This window comes from Solanum dulcamara, chromosome 10, assembly GCF_947179165.1.
Source record: "Solanum dulcamara chromosome 10, daSolDulc1.2, whole genome shotgun sequence".
Taxonomy (NCBI): domain Eukaryota; kingdom Viridiplantae; phylum Streptophyta; class Magnoliopsida; order Solanales; family Solanaceae; genus Solanum; species Solanum dulcamara.
The window spans coordinates 73457452-73476566 of NC_077246.1; the positions used below are offsets into that span (position 1 = coordinate 73457452).

A 19115-nucleotide genomic window follows, 5' to 3' on the forward strand; every position below is an offset into this window, starting at 1 on the left:
GGGAGGGGGTCAAAATATGAAAAGATAAACACACGAAAAAATTAAAAAAATATAATATCTATTGTAATACACAAGAGGAAGATTCGACACCTGATTCCGCTACCCCTTCCCCCACCCCCTACCCCCACCAAGATCTCATTAGACTATACTTGGTGAGTTGTTATTGTGATTGTTGTAAAATTTAAAATAGTGAAAAATAAGTAATTTATCAATCAATTGACGTATGTTAGGCCATCAAATTGTCATTTGTTATGTGGACCTCCCAACTTTGAAAGTTGACTATTGGGTTGTACTTGACTTTCATGTTGAGTACTTTTGGGGGTAAAAGATACAAATTAAGGGTGTATTTGGTATGAAGTAAAATTTCTCGAAAATGTGTTTTTGATTTTCTTTATGGTTGGTCGAGGTGTTTCGAGAATATTTTTTTTAACAACTTTAGAAAAGAAAAAAAAGTACCTTGTCGATAAAATAAGGAAAATAAATTTCATACGTGGAATTCTGTGCTGAACTTCTCCATCACCAAACAATTCAGCCATAACAATTCTTACCTTCACAGTTACAGCAACATAAGTTGTTAGCAACTAAGTTCTTGAAATCTTGTTTATATTTAGTATATTTATTAATATTCATACAAGGTTTTGAGCTAAAGCTATTGGGTACAACCGTATGCACATGTTTCTTTTAGCTTTGTCCTCGCCCTCTCTCCCTTCACCCCCAACGAGCCTAATCACGCTTCCACTCTATTCATCATATCTTTATTCTCACGATATTTGCCTGAATTATACCGGATACATGTTGTTCAAACGATATTTTACAGAATAAATTCACCTATTTCAAATAAGAAATATTCTACAAAATTCAATTTTTCTGTCTCAAACAAGACTTTTATTTGATTAATTTTAAATTTAAATTCGCGCATTGCATAATTTATTTATGAAAAGGACATGTTTAATATAATAATTTTTTCAATTTTTTCAATGCTATTTAACCTATTAAATATTCTCCAAACAAAGAAAAAAATATAATTATGGAAACTTTTCAAAAAAGTATCATGAGATCTCCTACCTTTTAATAATAATACAATTCCAAAAGTATCAGATCCTTAAAGCCCAAACTTTACTTTTTATTTATTTAATTAGACATTATATAATGTTTTCCATGTTCCTCCTTACTCCTAATATTTTTAAAATTAAAGTTAACTTATTCATTACTATTAATTTCCGACCCTCACAAGTTAAATTATAAAATAGTATTATAAAATTTCACCCTAAATTTCGAAACTTCATGATAATGAATATTTTCTTAATTATAAAAGCTTCAAAACGACTATCATAAATTGTAATTAACCACAATTACATGTTAAAATTTAAAACATTTTATATTTAGTGTCTATTTATTACATAAAAAAATAAAGGCGCCATTTTTGAGCATAATCCTAACTTTTTTCCCCCTTTTAGAAAAGGTCAAAAGTAGAGAGAGGTCAAACTAACAATCTAAACGCACTAGAGGAACTAACAGCACAATTTCATACTTAATTAACGCGTCTTCTAATCTATTTTTAGTAAAGAAAATTATATATACATCTAAAAATTCTATTTGGGATTCAAACATGAATATTTATAATCAAAAAAATTATTTAGCACTCTATCATAAATTTTTAGTCGAATCGTTATTTATATAAAACGATTTTAAGAGTTAAAAGACTATCCATTGATTGAATCCGAAATATATGGTAAAAAAAATTATTTATCAATCTATCACAAATCATCAAAATATATATATATATATATATATTTATTCATAATTTTCAGGCAAACTTTTTTATATTTTTCTCTCTGTTTACTGTGTGTGTGTATATATATTTATATATTGATCTACAAATCTACGGCGTAAACATTTGTTAATGGAGAAATTATTGGAGCCGGAGGCATTTGATTTGCCGGCGAAAAATCCGTCGGTAGAAGCTCAGAGGAGGTGGAGAGATGCTGTTTCGTTCGTTAGGAATCGCCGGCGAAGGTTCCGATATGCTCCGAATCTGGAGAAACGTGAAGAGGCTAAAGAGCTCATGGAGAAAACTAGAGTATGTTATTGCTTTTATATACTTCTTCTTCGTCTTCTGTTGTTGTTTTTGTTTCCGTGAAAATACGCCGGAAAATGAGCACGAAATTGAAAATGAATCGGAAAATCTCGAGAAAAGTGAAGAAGATTTACTACTTTCTTTTAGTACTTGTTCATCTCTTTTTGTTTTCCGTGAAAATATGCCGGAAAATGAGCTGGTAAAGGAAAATTGCGAGAAAAGTTAAGAAGATTTAGAACTTTTTTTTCGATTTTGAAATCTCGTTCTGTTGATTTTTTTTCTTTCGTTTTATTACTGATGAATAGATGATTTAGAGTATTGTTGATAGAACAGGAAATCAATGCTTAGTATTTTTAGTACAATATATGCATAAATTCATATACGTTTAATCGAAGAACATTGAAGAGATTCTGGAAATGTTAAATCCTTTGATATTCCTCCAAGTGTGAACGTGCGTTCCAAGTGAGGTACACTTTGCAGTAATAGTTGTACGTTTATCAGAAGGGAAACTTAGCCGGAAAATGAGTTCCGAGTATTGATATCTGGAGAAATCAATTCATGTTCTGGATTCATGATGAATTGCTAGAGATCTGTTGCTAGAACAATAATACATGCTTTAATTTCTGGTACATTATGCTGATATAGTTGTACGTTAATGGAAAAATCATCGAAATACTCTCCTATTCCCATTTAGAATTGTTAGAACATTAGGTGGTCATGCTTTATCAGTTTGGTACAATATGCTTCAATACTTGTACATTTCATCGGAAAATTTGTAAACAAATCTTCTCTCTTGTTTTCGTTGCCCTAGAAATCAGCCGGAATTGAGTTCAATTTTATGATTCCTATAGAACATTTACTTTTTCTTTTTTTGAAACTTTCTGCTCTTTTTTCTTCAGCGAATACTTTTCGGCTTTGAGATTTCGACATTTCGTTTGAAATTTTCTTTAAAATATTAAATTTATTTAGCTTCAAGTAAAACATCGCAACTAAAAGTATAGGGAGGGAGTACATATTTTCATCTATAGAAAATTTATCACAGATCCTTAGCAAAAAAACTAGCTTTTTATTGTCAAAAAGTTCGTTTTTTCTACAATAAATAAGTTGAGTGGGAATATATGGTAAAGATCATATGGGAGCCCGTTTGGATAAGTTTAAAAAAATAACTTTGATGTATAAAATGCTTTTAAAACTTTAAAATGCGGAAAATTATTTTTATAAATAAGCAGGTGAGTGTTTGGTTAAAAGAAAAATGATGTGAATTTTAGTGTTAAAAGAATAAAAAAGATAGTTTGAGAATTTAGTTAAAATATATGGAATATAAAAGTAATTTTCATGGTCAAAGAAAATGATTTTAAGCACTTAAATTTTTTTTTTAGAAATTCTAACTTTTATTTTTGACTCACTTTAATGACTTAAAATTAACATTAGCAAATATATCCAAAAGCTAAAAATGTGCCGAACTCATGATATCCACCATTAGTTGTGCTTTAGCACTTCCATGTTTGATATTCTTATTATATATTATATTTCCTTTTTCTCCAATGACATTTTCTTGTTTGACTTTTTGGATGCGATAAGATAGAAAAATTCTTGGCTCTCTTTCTTTGTTGATTCTTTGCTGGACATCTTCCACTTGCTCCTTGCTGTTAATATGGAGGACCATGTTTGTTCATATAAATATTGACAAAAATTGGATCTTTCATGTGGTGAAATACATGGTCAGACTGGATTGAAGCATATGAATATAAATTTTTGAAAAATTATTTAATTCCGGATCTCCACAGTCCACATGGTGTCTTAATTCCCATTATTATTTGTAAAACCTCCTAAATCTTGTTTAAACTTTTTCTACTATCCCATTTGTTTTATTTGTTTTTCTTTTTTTCTTTTTTAATCCGTTTTAAAATAATTGTCTCTTTTCTTTTTTGACCCCTTTATAATTATAACTTTCCATGTGACCCCAAGAAGACATTCTGATACACAATATTCAATAGTTTTTTTTATTTATGACTTCATAAAAATTACATTTATTGGAAAGTTAACAGTTAGTATAAAACGTTAGAAAACAGACCCGGTTAGATAATGATCTAATTACTGTATAGTTTTTAAAAAAATTAATGGTTTATTATACATATTTTCTAGCTGATGTATAATTGATGATACAACTATTAAACCACATGGTCGGCAAGTCAAACACCATATTTATTTTCTATTGACAACTATTAACTACTTTATTAATTGGGACGTTATAAACATTTCCTGCTTGAACATCTATTTGCATTTAATTTTTAGAGGAGACTGAGGCTCTATCTAGTTGTGGAATAGTAGTCTAGAGCCAACATAAATGATCAAAGCCTTACGATATTTTAATAATATATCTATACCTACCGGTGTTGGCTACTCTTTCTGTTGCTGTGGGCTGCCTCAGAATAGGATAAAGCATTGGCAGTTTATGGGGACCATCTAGAAAATCTACAGAATCACGTTAGTTCAGTGAAAAGAGAAGTGAAGTTATTTCTTTTTTCCATTTCTTTGCAGGCCCCTTTTTGGGTTTAGGTATATGTCAATTGCCACTAGCCACTTGCCAGCAGAATATGTTCTGTGGAGAAGACTTTGTTCCATATGTACCTAGGGTTCATGTTTCTTTCTCCATTAAAGTTTGTGCTTTGGTATTCCTTTAACGTCGTTGTCATTAAATTAGCTTGACAAATGCTTATTTAAGTTACGAATAGAGTTAAGCATCCCTAGTGGTCAACATTTTAAATCTCCATTCTGCATTTAGAAATTGTCCTAGGCTAATGTTAATTTGTGTTTCTAATACGTTACAAAATTTGAGATCTTTTAGGTGCCTTCATGATCATCCTCTGTCCCATTTCTAAACATACAAGAGCACTGTCAATTGTATGGTGAGTATTAGGGGCGGACCAACATGCAAGTGAGGGGGTTCATCATCCGAACACCCTTCGTTAAAAAATTACACCGTATAAATAAGATAAATTTTTTAATTTATGTGTATATATTTAATATTGAACCCCCTGAGCATAAGTCAAAGGATTAGCTTAGTGGCAAATGAGGTTCAATATTTCGCCTTAGCTTATCTCAGCTCGCGGGTTCGAAGCCTAATAAGCACTTCTTTTTTTTTCTGATTAGTGTATTTAATTTTTTTTGAATCCCCTTTATAAAATTTCTGATTCCGCCATTGGACTGAGTATTTATACTTTTGAAATTGGAACCTCAAAAGACTACTATAGCACCAGTACAAAGTGCTCAGCAGATGAGTACAAAAGAATTCTGTTTTTATGTGCACATGCTTACTATACGACAACTATTTTCTGTAGGATTTAAAGGATCTTTGAGTGAGGATTGGGTCAGTAATAATGTATTTTATGTAATGCCAAAAAAGGCACAAGTCTAACTGAACTGATCAACGAAATTTCCTTGAAACTTCCGTCTGACATTGACATTTCTTCTAGATTATAGGAAGCATTGTGTGGCAGTGCAAAATGCCCTTTCCATATTACCAAACTTCAATTTGCATGGTGAAAAAGCCAGACCATGTCTCATCTCTGGTATATCTTTGTTTTTATGCGCATAAGCACATGCTTACATTATATTATAATCAGCTTTCCCCAGGACTCAAAGATCTTTGAGTGAGGGTTGGGTTATGAATAATGGGTTTTGGGATTTAAGAATTCGGAAAACAGTACGGAGTACCTGGTTGTGATGTAATTCCAACGCCAAAAAGGGCCAAAGTATAGCTAATAAACACGACGTTAGCAGCAAAATTTCCATGAAACTTCCTGGTGGCATTGACATTTCTTCTAGAAAAATTGGATAGTACTAAAGTACAGAAGGGGACGGGTGACATAAACAAATAAATATCTTTTGGTATTTTGTCATCAATCACTAGTCAGTCTAGCCTGGCCCCATCTGCAGTTTTTTGGTTGTCCCACCTAGAAGTGTTTTGTTTGTTTTGCCTTATCTCTGGTTACACCATGGAACATCAGTTCCCACTCCATTTCTCCTATTATCTTACTAAATTCCATCTTCCTGTATAAATAAATAATCTTATTTCCTGTGACTGTAAATTGTACTCTTTGAAGTGTGCAATATTCCTTGTCTGGACTATTTTACTTCTCCACCATCTAATCACATGGTATCAAAGAAAGTCTTTGGCTTTATCTTCATTAATAGATCAATGTACCAAAGCCATTCAAGAACGTAAAGAAAGTGGAAAGAGGAAACCTCTTGCAGGAAAAACCTTAAAGAATGCTAAAAGCATGAAAACAAAATCTTTTGTCTTTGTATTTAGTCTAAAATAATAGCAGACACTCCTGGTGTGGACTACAGTCGTCATTCTGGGGTTTCTTTTCCATTTCTTTGAGGGTACAGTGAGGTTGAGCAAAACTAGAAGTATGTTATGATATCATGGACAATCATGTATAAAAAAATACACAGTAGCTGAGATGTGAATGTCTTATGCTTTGAGCAAAATGCTCAACGAAGTACATGTTATATCTATTAACTTTTATGCTTTTTTTGTAAAATATACAAAATCTTTGCATTCAAAGCTACTACACCATCCCGCAACGAGATAAAACAAAAGAACAGGGCATGTTATCTTTACAAACTAGGGGAATTAAATAATTATGCTCTTGGCAGTATTGTTTTTATCTTTACAAACAAGGGGAATTAAATAATTATGCTCTTCGCAGTATTGTTTAATCAACAGAACACAGCTAAAGAATATCTTTATTTGGAAAGAAATGAAACAGAGAGAAAAAGATTTATTCAATCTAGGTGGTGATTTCCCTATATTGCTGTTTTTTCCATATAAGTTGCTGTTTCAAAAAAAGTTGCTGGTTCAGTTCTTTGATATACTCCTATGCTGGAAAAAACTAGATCCCTCAGTCAGTTTGCTCACTGAAAGATGATGTCTTTCTCTCCTCACCCATATAAACTTATGGTAGTGACTTTGCCCTTGTTATCTGTAATCCTTCAAGTATCAAGCTGCTAAAGTTATTTTCTAGTTTACCTTTTCTTGAATTAGTAACAAATTTGTACTATAAAAAGTACTTAGGTAGCTTTGAGAAACCCCTTTACAAAATAATACTATGAAGACTAAGAAGCTAAGAAAATAAATTCCTAGCATGAGGCAAGGACTTGTTGGATTGATTCTGCATTTACAGAGGAATTCTTTGTACACCAAAAATAAGAAGTCTTGCTTGATCTGGAGTTCCTTTCTTTCCGGATAATCCACCATATGCAAGCTGGAATGATCCTCCATTAGCTTCTATTCCTTGCCCCAATACCAGCCTCCTCCCAGCTAGAAAGAGTGTCAACAATCTTGCTAGTCATTGTCCAAGATATGCCTTTGAGATTGATAAAAATCTTCCATAGCTGATCAGTAATTCTGTAGTGTAAAAACAGACGTCCTACTGTCTCAACTGCTTACCCACATAAGCAGCAATTTGAAACTGAGATAATACTTCTCTTTCTCAAGTTTTCATGTGTAAAAACAGCGGCTTCTTGTTTAGCAGCCATGTAAAGTATGAAACCTTGAGGTATCTTAACGTTCCAAATTTGTCTCCAAGGCCAGTTAGAGGTCTGTGGCTCAGTCATGTTTATGATCTTATAGCCTGAACTCATTTTGTATTGCCCCTTATTATGCCCAGTCCACCACACCACCCAGAATCATTATTTAGTTATTTCTTTTGTTACCTATATGCAGTGTTTTAGCTCAATCTCAAATATCTTGAGTTTAAAAAGAGAGTTACTTGAATGATACAACAACAACAACAACAACAACAACCCAGTGAAATCCCACAACGTGGGGTCTGGGGAGGACAAAGTGTACGCAGACCTGACTCCTATCAAGGTAGGACGGCTGTTTCCGAAAGACCCTCGGCTTAGTAAAATCATAAAAAGAAGTTAGATACGAATAAGAAGTTCAAAGCGTTATGACAAAGCAAATAACGAAAGCAACCAAGAGAAAATAGAGCAATCAAAGTACAGAAAGTAATAGATAATAACAGAAATCAGACCACAAGGAATTATAGTGCACTAATACGCCTACTAAAAGGAAGAATAACGAGACTATGAACTAGCCTTCAATGTATAATATATTCATAAATAAAAAATATATTTATATAGCATAATTTTTTAATGGAAAAATATATAATCATAAAATAACTAGTGAAGATTGTGAATGTTGTTATAAATCGTATTAAAATTTATTTTAATATAAATGTATATAAAAGTGATGTATAAAAGAGGGTTTAAAGGGTACTTTTGTTATTTTATACTTTTATCCTGGGATAAGTTATCCACACTTTGTAACCAAACAAGCTATTGAGGGGTGCTAAAAATTTATCCCGGGATTATTTTGCCTTATCCACCACACCAAACGACCCCTTAAACAATAAATAGTAAATAAATTAGAAACCTAAGTGTGTATACCCATTATTTTGTTCTTCATGTAAATAACTCTACAACTAATATAATTGATATGCAGAACCTAATAAAGATGGTTTTCCACCAAATCTATGCCTTCATATGGTATCATAGCCTAGTTACTTGAATGATCATTTGATTAATTCTAGAAAGTGAGAACCCGAGCCATTTTGCTTCTCAAATACTCCCTCCGTTCCAATTTATATGAGTTAGTTTGACTTGGTAGTTGACACATAGTTTAAGAAAGAAAGAATGACTTTTGAAACTTGAGGTCTAAAATAAGACACAGATATTTGTGTGCCTATAAATCATTTCTTTAAGGGTAAAACAAGCATTTTAAAGTTAAATTGTTACTAAATATAGAAATGTGTCCTCCTTTTCGGGAACGACTAAAAAGGAAAGCAAGTCATATAAATTGGGACAGAGGGAGTACTATATTTGAGTTTCCTAATCAGAGTCATCTTGTGACAATACTATGTTTAGATCTTCACTACTTATCTGCATTTGGTAATGTTGTCTCATTATGGAACTAGTATATAACCGGAAAGCATTGGTTTGGTTATGGATTTTGTCAACCATACTATGGAGGATTGTGTTGCTGCTAACTTCTATAATCTTGTATACTGAGTCAAGCTACACTTTTTACCACATGCAATTTCCAGGAAAAGATTCGAGTTGGTTTCATGGCTTATATGGCAGCACTCAAGTTCATTGATGGTATAATTTACTCAGATTTTGAGTTTTCCTTTAACTCATTAAAACATATAGGTCTGCCAACTTCTTTCTGTTTATTCTCATTTCAATTTATATTTTTTTACAGCTGGTGATCACGGTAGGTCATCCGACCAGATTAGGGATGATATAGGGGCTGAACTGGCAAAAGACTTGCCAGAAGAAGCTCGGAAAGCTGGTTTTGGAATTAACCCAGATAGACTTGCATCTATAGTTGGTTCCTATGATATAAAAACCTTAAAGAAACTTGGAGGTGTTGAAGGGCTTGCAGGTAAGTTGAAAGTCTCATCAAATGAAGGAGTCAAATCGAGTGACGTATCTGTCAGACAAAATATATATGGATCGAACAAATTTACCGAGAAACCGTTTAGAAGTTTTTGGACATTTGTGTGGGAGGCTCTGCATGATTTAACTCTCGTCATATTGATAGTTTGTTCTGTTGTTTCTATTGGTGTGGGACTTGCTACTGAAGGGTGGCCACATGGAACATATGATGGCTTAGGAATTCTACTCAGCATAGTATTGGTAGTCATGGTTACTGCAATTAGTGACTATAGGCAGTCGTTGCAGTTCAGAGATTTGGATAAGGAGAAGAAAAAGATATCTATCCAGGTCACAAGAGATGGATCAAGGCAGAAGGTTTCCATTTATGACTTGGTGGTTGGTGATGTAGTTCACTTATCTATTGGAGATCTGGTTCCAGCTGATGGAATATTCATATCAGGATATAGCTTGCTAATTGATCAATCGAGCTTGTCTGGTGAGAGTGTACCAGTAAGCCTATCTGAGAAAAGACCTTTTCTTCTATCAGGAACCAAAGTACAAGACGGTTCAGCTAAGATGCTAGTGAGCACTGTTGGTATGAGAACTGAATGGGGTAAGCTGATGGAAACTCTTAGCGAGGGAGGAGAAGACGAGACTCCTCTGCAAGTTAAACTGAATGGTGTTGCCACTATTATTGGAAAGATAGGACTGGGATTTGCTGTGGTGACATTTCTTGTATTAATAGTCAGATTTCTGGTGGATAAAGCTACTCACCATCAACTCACAAATTGGTCTTCCAGTGATGCATTAACTCTTCTAGATTACTTCGCCACAGCTGTAACTATAATCGTTGTTGCAGTTCCAGAAGGACTACCTCTGGCTGTTACATTAAGCCTTGCATTTGCGATGAAAAAGTTAATGGACAATAAAGCATTGGTGAGGTATCTTTCTGCTTGTGAGACAATGGGTTCAGCTACTTGCATCTGCACCGATAAGACAGGAACACTAACAACAAACCATATGGTAGTAGATAAAATATGGATTTGTGAAAAGGCTAAAAAGGTAGAAAATGGTGGATCCACAGATGCAATAACAGATTTATCAGAAAATGCACAGGACTTACTATTGCAGGCAATATTTCATAATACAGCAGCTGAGGTGGTTAAAGACAAGGATGGAAAGAAATCTGTTCTGGGTTCACCCACAGAATCTGCAATATTAGATTATGGATTACTTCTTGGTGATATTGATGATAAAAAAAGGAATTGTAAATTGCTGAAGGTTGAACCTTTCAATTCAGCAAAGAAAAGAATGTCAGTGCTTGTTGCTCTTCCTGATAGCAACACCCGTGCTTTCTGCAAGGGTGCATCCGAGATAGTCCTAAAAATGTGTGACAGGTTTATTGATTCTAATGGTGAAATTGTTGATATGTCAGAAGAACAGGCTACAAACATCACGAATGTAATTAATGAGTTTGCTGATGAAGCCTTGCGTACTCTTTGCTTGGCTTTCAAGGACGTTGGAGATGGTTATCAAGAAAATAATATTCCTGAAAGTGGCTATATATTGGTTGCAGTAGTTGGAATCAAAGATCCAGTTCGTCCTGGTGTGAAAGAGGCAGTTGAAACTTGTTTAGCGGCTGGAATTACTGTAAGGATGGTCACAGGGGACAATATTCATACAGCCAAAGCCATTGCTAAAGAATGTGGTATACTAACTGATGATGGTTTGGCCATTGAAGGCTCAGAATTCCGCAACAAAAGTCCTGATGAAATGAGGCAAATAATTCCTAGAATTCAGGTATGTATTTGATTGCTTTATATCATCCTTGTAGATCCTTGTAACTTGAATACATCTTACTGGAAAATGTTTATATATTGAATGCAGGTTATGGCTCGATCATCCCCTACTGACAAGCACGTGCTGGTAAAGAATTTGAGAGGCATGTTTAAAGAAGTTGTTGCAGTTACGGGTGATGGCACAAATGATGCCCCCGCATTGCATGAGTCAGATATTGGACTTGCTATGGGTATAGCAGGAACAGAGGTTTGTAAATTTGCTCCTGCTCTGAGTTGATATGGCCATATACACCATTTACTTCTTGCAGGCTCCAATTGGCAGTTTTTTGCCTTTTCAGTTCTCATATATGATAGATGGTCAAAATTATCTTACTGATTGCAGTGTTCGTTATAGTTATATCAAATATTTTTGATACATCGTCAGTGCTAGAAGTTGCGTGAACGTTCCTTTTCATCTTTCTTTTCAATATCATATCTTCAATAGCTCAATCATTTAATATATCACTCAAATGACTGTCTTCCAGCACATAAGTAAAACTCATTTTTTTCCTGTTTATGTGAGTTTAATCGACATTTTAAGGAAAGTTCTAGGAACTTTGTCCCTTCACATTTTTGCATCTTTGTTTCTCTTTAAAAAGTTTTACATGTTTGTAACATAATATCCATTCAGCTCCAGCTTGAGCTATTCAAAAGTTTATGTATTTGTTAGATTTTACCTAGATTTGTACTTGGTATATATTGCATTTTAAAGCTGTTTCTAATCTTTCACTTTTTTCATCAAAACGACATTACAGGTTGCGAAAGAAAGTGCTGATATTATAGTGCTTGATGACAACTTTAGCACAATTGTGAATGTGGCTAAATGGGGCCGTTCTGTATATATAAACATTCAAAAATTCGTGCAATTCCAGTTGACTGTCAATGTTGTGGCTCTGATGATCAATTTTATTTCTGCATGCGTCTCAGGTGTTTATTGCTTTGATTGAGTTCATTCATTTTCTGCTAGTGATCTCTTTATCAATGAATCAATACTCACACACTCACAGAAAGAGAGAGAGAGAAAGTACATTAGTCGTGATAGCAATAGGAGTATTAGACTCTGATGATACTCAATAAGAGTATTAGAATCTGATAAAGAGTATTAGAATCTGACGATACTTATCTGCTGCAACAACTTTCAGGATCTGCTCCTCTTACAGCTGTTCAGCTTCTTTGGGTCAACCTTATCATGGATACTTTAGGTGCCCTGGCGCTGGCCACTGAACCACCTCATGACGGACTAATGAGTAGTAGGCCTGTTGGGAGGGATGTAAGTTTCATTACAACGACAATGTGGAGAAATATAATAGGGCACAGTATCTACCAGCTGGCTGTACTCTTAGCCTTCAACTTCGCGGGGAAGCAGATTTTGAAACTTGAAGGTTCAGATTCTACAACGGTTCTGAATACTTTCATTTTTAACACCTTTGTGTTTTGTCAGGTATGCCTTTTAAATTCAGTTTATTATCCTGACAGCTTTTGTTTTGTGCATCAAACTATGTACCTATCGACTGTCAGAGTCCTTTTTGGTTCAATCTTTGTACGCTGTACAACAAAAAAATCCTGATATGATCAGATTTTTTTCTGTGGATTTGTCTAACTGAATCTAACATTAGTTAAATTGGAATTGATTCTCTATACTGAAGGACCTTAACTAACCAGTTGGCGCTTTTGTGGGTGGTGGTTCCATACAGGTATTCAATGAAATAAACAGCCGTGACATGGAGAAGATAAACATTTTCCGTGGCATTTTTGGCAGCTGGATTTTTATAGGCGTCATGCTTGCTACAGTTGTTTTCCAAGTTATCATTGTCGAGTTCTTAGGCACTTTTGCCAGCACTACACCGCTTAGCTGGCAACTATGGCTTCTCAGTGTCTTAATTGGCGCTGTAAGCTTGATCGTCGCTGTTATTTTGAAGTTGATCCCTGTCGAAAAGGAAACTCCTAAGCACCATGATGGTTATGATCTGCTCCCAGGTGGTCCAGAACTTGCCTAGGAGTGAGGTAATCAAATGCAAAAGAGAAAATCTTGCTTGGAAAAAAGTTCATTTTTCGAATACTACGAGGCCTTTTTGAGGTCAGAAGGAAAACAAAACAAATGGAGAGAAAATACAAAATAAAGACTAAAAAACAGCTAATTTCACCATCTAACCTCGAAGTTCCCCTTGAAATTTCTTTGTCGATTCTCGTCTCTCTTTCTGAACAGGTGTTTGATAGAAAAGCTCATTTTCTTTTCTTTTGGTTTGTGAAGAGAATATTCCTGAGAAGACCAGATTTTGAAACTTTAGCTTTTGTTACTGAATGCTCTGGAAGTGTTTACGTGATGGAACAACTGATATCTGAGGAATGTCCCAACCCTATAATTCCCTTTGGCTTACTGAGAGACTCGTGTTGGTTGATCGTTTCTTGTGGTCTTTCGATATGTCATAGATTTACTGTTATATTTTCACAAATTTTTACTCAATTTGAACTTTTGTATGCCTTGTTCATTGTTCATCTCCAAGCTTTCTCTAATTCATTACTTTGTTATTCCACTTGAGGTTCTTTTTTTCTTTTGGTTTAACAATCCGGTATCTCGTACCAGCTAGTCTGACTGACTAATCCGGATTCTCATTACGTTATGCTCATTATATAAGGGAAAGAACTCCTTATCAGGATTTTCTCCATTCTCGAGGGCTTGAACAACTTAAGATTCAAATATGGTTGGAATGCATTTCCTTCGTTTAGCTATAGATGTTCGTCTTTGTCTGAAACTTTGTTTCATATGATAGTTGGAACTATCGGAACATTAAAAGGTGTTATTCATTATCATATCTCGAATTCGAGATCTCTGGTTGAAAGACTTGATGTTTCCTTCTCTTTTAAAGAAATGAAGACATTTTTCCTGCTTACAGATTTCAAAACTTGCATGTTATCTTCACATCCACGTATTTGTTTTCTCACAAAAAACCATATATTAAAAGTGTTCCTAATGCCTACAAATATAGTCTACAAAATTGACCAAAAGATAAACGTCATCTAACTATAATTGTTCTGATAACACCTTCACAGGTTTGAACTATGCCACATGCAAAATCCTGACTTTTACATGGAGAAGAATAGAGATGCGGACTCATTCTCCATCGAGTTTTAAATTGTGCCCCACTGGCTTTCAAGAATTTCTCGGTTATGAAAAAACTCTTAAAGAGGTTAGTTAGCATGTCAAGATATCATCATCAAAGTTTATTTCAATCATTTAAGCATAAATGCAGGCCCAGCAATCTTATCATCGATAGAAATTTTTGAGTAAAACAGACATATGACATAGCACAAACGCAAAAAGATATCAAAAAAGACATTAGAATTACTTTAATATATCAACATCAGAGTCAGATACAGATGCATACATCTTATCGTCTCGATGTAAAGAATACAACTAATGAACGGGAACAACTTCCGGGCTAATCTACCAGAACAGAATTGGCTTTCTATATATTCATCATCTAAAACAACGATTTTTATCAGCTGTCCCTTTTCTATTTCCTCTGTCTGTCTATGTTCTACAACCTACAACGTAGCAGTGAAATCCTTTTTATCTCAAGTCTACAATATATGTCTCTCTAAACTTCAAGAAAACAAAAGCATGGGGCTTCATCGTAGAAGAAACAGACGCATCTCAGCTCATTTATGTCTTCTTTTGGCTTCTCCATAAGCAACAACCCCCATCACGGTCAATGTATAGCCTGCGATTCCAGTAAAAGTTACAGGGTTTCGGAAAAGAAGTATTGATATAACAACAGCCACAGCACCTTTAGCGTTTCCTAGGACCTACAGAAGTTGACAGAGTATGAAGATGTTAGAACGAGTCAAAAGCAGTAGATACCGTGATATAATGTGAAATTGCATGAGTAATTTCTGAGAAACAACTAACTTCTCGTGTTAGAACTATTTCAGAAAATTAATCTGGTGTGATGTGATATTAAACTCCTATTTTATTGTATACGCAGCAGTAAAAAAAATAAATATATACATCCATTATATTTGAATGTGTAATAAAGTTCATCAAATAATTGGTGTCTGTCATATACATTTGTCATCTTTTGGCTCGACTCTTCAAAAATGCCGACATGTGGTTGCTAGATCCTCTAAAAGTAGTGTATTTTTGGAAGATCCGACACGGGCACAACAACATTTTTGCAGAGTCTGAGCAACATAGCTTTGTCATATACATTTATCATGCTACCATGTATTATCTTTTAAATTTTAAGCACAAGAGGATTGAATAAACTTCAATTTTTGTCCGTTTAGCATTGGAAAACATTGCATCATTTTTTAATTTTCGACTAATTCCACGGGATACTTGCCACCTCCTACCAGCAGCAGGTACCAGGTAATTCTGTCCACCAAGTCTATAACAGATAGGAAGAAATTGCCTAGTGTTTTTTGTCTCTGAGGGGATTTGAAGAGACCTCATGGTTCTCAACCCACCTCATTGACCATTGGGCCACACCCTTGAGTGCGAAAAATACATTGTATCATTTACGGGACGAATGAGGAGGAGAAGAAGTAGAGAGTTAAACCTGGAGTGTTAATGCACTGGTATGCTTTGTCACCAAAAAGTTCAACAAATTGGCTCCATATGCCATTGCAGAATTGACCAAAATAAGTATGCCAAGGTATCTATGTTCGGTTGCAAGTGTCGCCGTGACATCTATCACATTGGGCTCCATTATGATTGCTGCGGGCAATAAAACTAGAACAGCAATTGGTGACATGTAAAGCAGCAGATTCATGGAGTTCAATTTTTCCCTGAAGAGAAGGCAGGTTAGAAAGAGCTGGTAGAAATGAATGAGATTTAACTTCATCAACCATATAGCTGGTAGAAATGAATGAGATTTAACTTCATCAACCAAAAACATATGCCTAAATATTTTAATGCCCGAGAGACGACTGGTAAAATTTTGGAGCAAAAGATGAATCCCAATCTATAATCAGATATGAATACCAAAACCTGTGTTCTCTTCAATCTCATCTTTTTTTTGGTTTCTGACAACCAAGAAATCCCCGAGGTCCGATGACCCGCAGTTTGAAACTGGTGGAAATAGGCCCGACACTCCTACCCTTCTCCACTTAAATTTACTTTTGTCTGTGTCAGGGTCCGAACCAGTGATGTGACCCTGACTTTATCAACAATTACACAGCACATACTGCACTTGTACTACAAGATCAAATCCTTAGGGGCTCTTCGATACCATCTTAAGCCAAGACACAAGTTCACAATTGAGCCAAATATGACAAAACTTGAAGAAGCAAGCACCAGAAGACTCGGAAAGCGGAAAGAGTAAAGAGGAATGAAGATTGTTAAGATGTCAGAATATATTTGTAGTATTATCAACTAACCCCAACCAGAAACACAAAAGAACGTGCAGTCCTGAAACAAAGAAATGACATATACGAGAAGGAAAATGAATGCAACCTGTCATCATACACGGTCTCTTATTGTTGCAACTCTATTCCAAAGAGCTAAATTTACATAGATGTTCAGAAAACCAAAATACTTACCCTTCAGAGGAAAGCAGAACGCCCTGAAGAACAGACTTAAATGCACGAGCAGCAGTTGCACCTATACACATAATGAATCCATAAAGATAATTAGGCTCGCCCTGCCATGAATTGATATACTTGTCAGTACATTAGTAAAAGCTGAACATGTACTTAAGTTGCTTATAAGGAGGTATATTAAGTAGTTTCCAAATTTTCTCATAAAAGCAGTTGAAAATTTTTCAATTTCCATGATAGGTTAATTTAAACTTAGAAGATCAAATCAACACTTCACCATAATGGAAACAATTGGACCAAAATCTAAAGAAGAGTAAGTACTTGTGTACAACCATTACGGTGATACAATATTTTACTTCTTTCGTAGTGGACATATGTTTGGACCACTAGCTGTTCAAACTATATTTGCAGCTTCAGGAAGCAAACCTTTTTATTTAACCAGTGTTACAGTGAGATGAACACATGACATATCTCCAGCTTACTAAGGACATGACTCTAGATATGACACTAGATAGAAAGGTTTGGAGGTCGAGTATTAGCGTAGAAGGGTAATAGGTAGTTGTGTGTTGTAGTACTTTCCCGAGGAAGAGGCAGGGAGTTAGCCTCCTTTTATTATCTTCTTCTTATTCAAATGTTAAACAACCATAGATTTCTCAAGTTCCCAAAAAACTCATAATTAGATTTCTCTTTCACCCAAAAGCTAAATTACAACAACAACAACATATCGAGTGAAATCCCACAAGTGGGGTCTGGGGAGGGTAGAGTGTAACTCGACCTTATTCTACCTCTTGGAGGTAAAGAGGTTGCTTTGAAAGATCCTCGACTCATATAACACATATCAAAGTAGATTAAAAGAAGAAAACAAAGGTAATGAAGACACACAAAGATTATCAATTGATTCAAGACAAAGATCAAGAAAAAAAAAGATTCAAAATTTGTGAACATACCCCACTTGCAATCACAACACCAGCAACCACAGGAACAAGACAACCATAGGTAAGCCAAGCTTCCCTCTTCATGGTGATAAGATAAGCAAACAATGCAGTGAAAAACGGCGTCGTAGCACCCACAGCTTGATTGAATGAAACAGGTAAATACCTTAAAGAAATATTACCACCCACCACAGACCCACAAAAGACAAGACTAAGTGTGGCAATTCTTAAAAATTGGGATCTTGATTTGATCCTTTGAAAAGGTACAATCTTTAAGAAAACAATGGAGACATAGCTAAGAACAGCACAAGCAGACATATGACACATAGTGAGAAAGATTGGGAAAGAGAAACCATAATTGGAAAGTAAAAGTTTGTTGAGAAGAAGGACACCAATGTTGGATGAGTACCAAAAGATGATGAGTGAGGTAATGAAAAGAGTTTGTTTTTCTGATTGTGTTGTGGACATGATGGAAATGGGGGTAATGGGGGTGCTGGGTTGTTGTTGGATTTTGGATTAAGAGAGAAGGGTTCATTCATGGAAACTTTGATGTTTGTGTGTGTTTGTTTGTTTGTTTCTTGATTTATTGTGGGATGATTCAATTTTGTGTGTAAAAGGGGTGGCTTTGGTTTGATTTGTTTTTTTTTTTTTGTGTTTGGGAACTTTTGTAGGGGTGTTTAGTTATAATGTTCCTTTTCTTTCCTCGCCTTAGACCCTCATGTTTCTTTTGGCAAGAGATATAAGAAATAAATAATTTTGAGATGAATTTATTTTATATTTGAATAAAATAAAATTGTGAAATATTTTCTTTTAATCAGAAGTTTCGAATTTGAGTCTTGATATGATTTTTTTTTTGTAGAAAGCACTATCCCTCGAATGGAGCTCTAACTAATGCAAATCTGAATTAATCAAACTGCGCGAATATTAGATATTGATGAAAAAAGAAAAAAGAAAAAAAATGCAGAATAGTTTAAATTTTAATTTTTCAACTTCAGCCAAACAAAAGCTTATAGTGTGACCCCACAAATTTTGCAAATAACATGTGCATGTGAAAGCTTACTATTCCTTTGTAAAAAGTGTTTAAAAAGAATATTGGTCGTTGTGAGGAGATAATAAGAAATATTTTCTTAAGAAAAAAAAAGTATTATTTGCAAGCCAAATAATTATAAACTGATATTATTTAAAGTTAAAACTATATCAATATAATTTTATAGTATGATAATTCAAATTTCTTTATCTTTGATCAGAAGCATAAGATACGACCCCCTCAAAACTAAA

At 34.5% G+C, this 19115-nt stretch overlaps 2 protein-coding genes across 4 annotated transcripts; one reads left to right on the forward strand and one right to left on the reverse strand.

Annotated features, from left to right (window-relative positions):
- Window positions 1–1792: 1792 nt before the first annotated feature.
- On the forward strand, window positions 1793–15901 carry LOC129870590 (calcium-transporting ATPase 4, plasma membrane-type-like). 3 transcript variants are annotated; one of them, XM_055945406.1, is made up of 8 exons: window positions 1793–2080; window positions 9196–9250; window positions 9354–11329; window positions 11417–11575; window positions 12123–12294; window positions 12510–12808; window positions 13062–13371; window positions 14419–15901. In XM_055945406.1, the coding sequence occupies exons 1-7, from the start codon at window positions 1904–1906 to the stop codon at window positions 13362–13364; spliced, it is 3141 nt and encodes a 1046-aa protein (XP_055801381.1). In that variant the 5' UTR covers window positions 1793–1903; the 3' UTR covers window positions 13365–13371; window positions 14419–15901. The 3 variants fall into 3 exon arrangements, with proteins under 3 accessions (XP_055801381.1, XP_055801382.1, XP_055801380.1); XM_055945407.1 differs by lacking the exon at window positions 14419–15901 and adding an exon at window positions 13619–13861; XM_055945405.1 differs by lacking the exon at window positions 14419–15901 and having other exon boundaries at window positions 1794–2080; window positions 13062–13861.
- On the reverse strand, window positions 15028–18544 carry LOC129870591 (UDP-URONIC ACID TRANSPORTER 1-like). The gene is made up of 4 exons (XM_055945408.1): window positions 17853–18544; window positions 16909–17009; window positions 15927–16155; window positions 15028–15174 (listed from the first exon to the last, which is right to left on the reverse strand). The coding sequence occupies exons 1-4, from the start codon at window positions 18303–18305 to the stop codon at window positions 15028–15030; spliced, it is 930 nt and encodes a 309-aa protein (XP_055801383.1). The 5' UTR covers window positions 18306–18544.
- Between the last annotated feature and the right edge of the window lie 571 nt (window positions 18545–19115).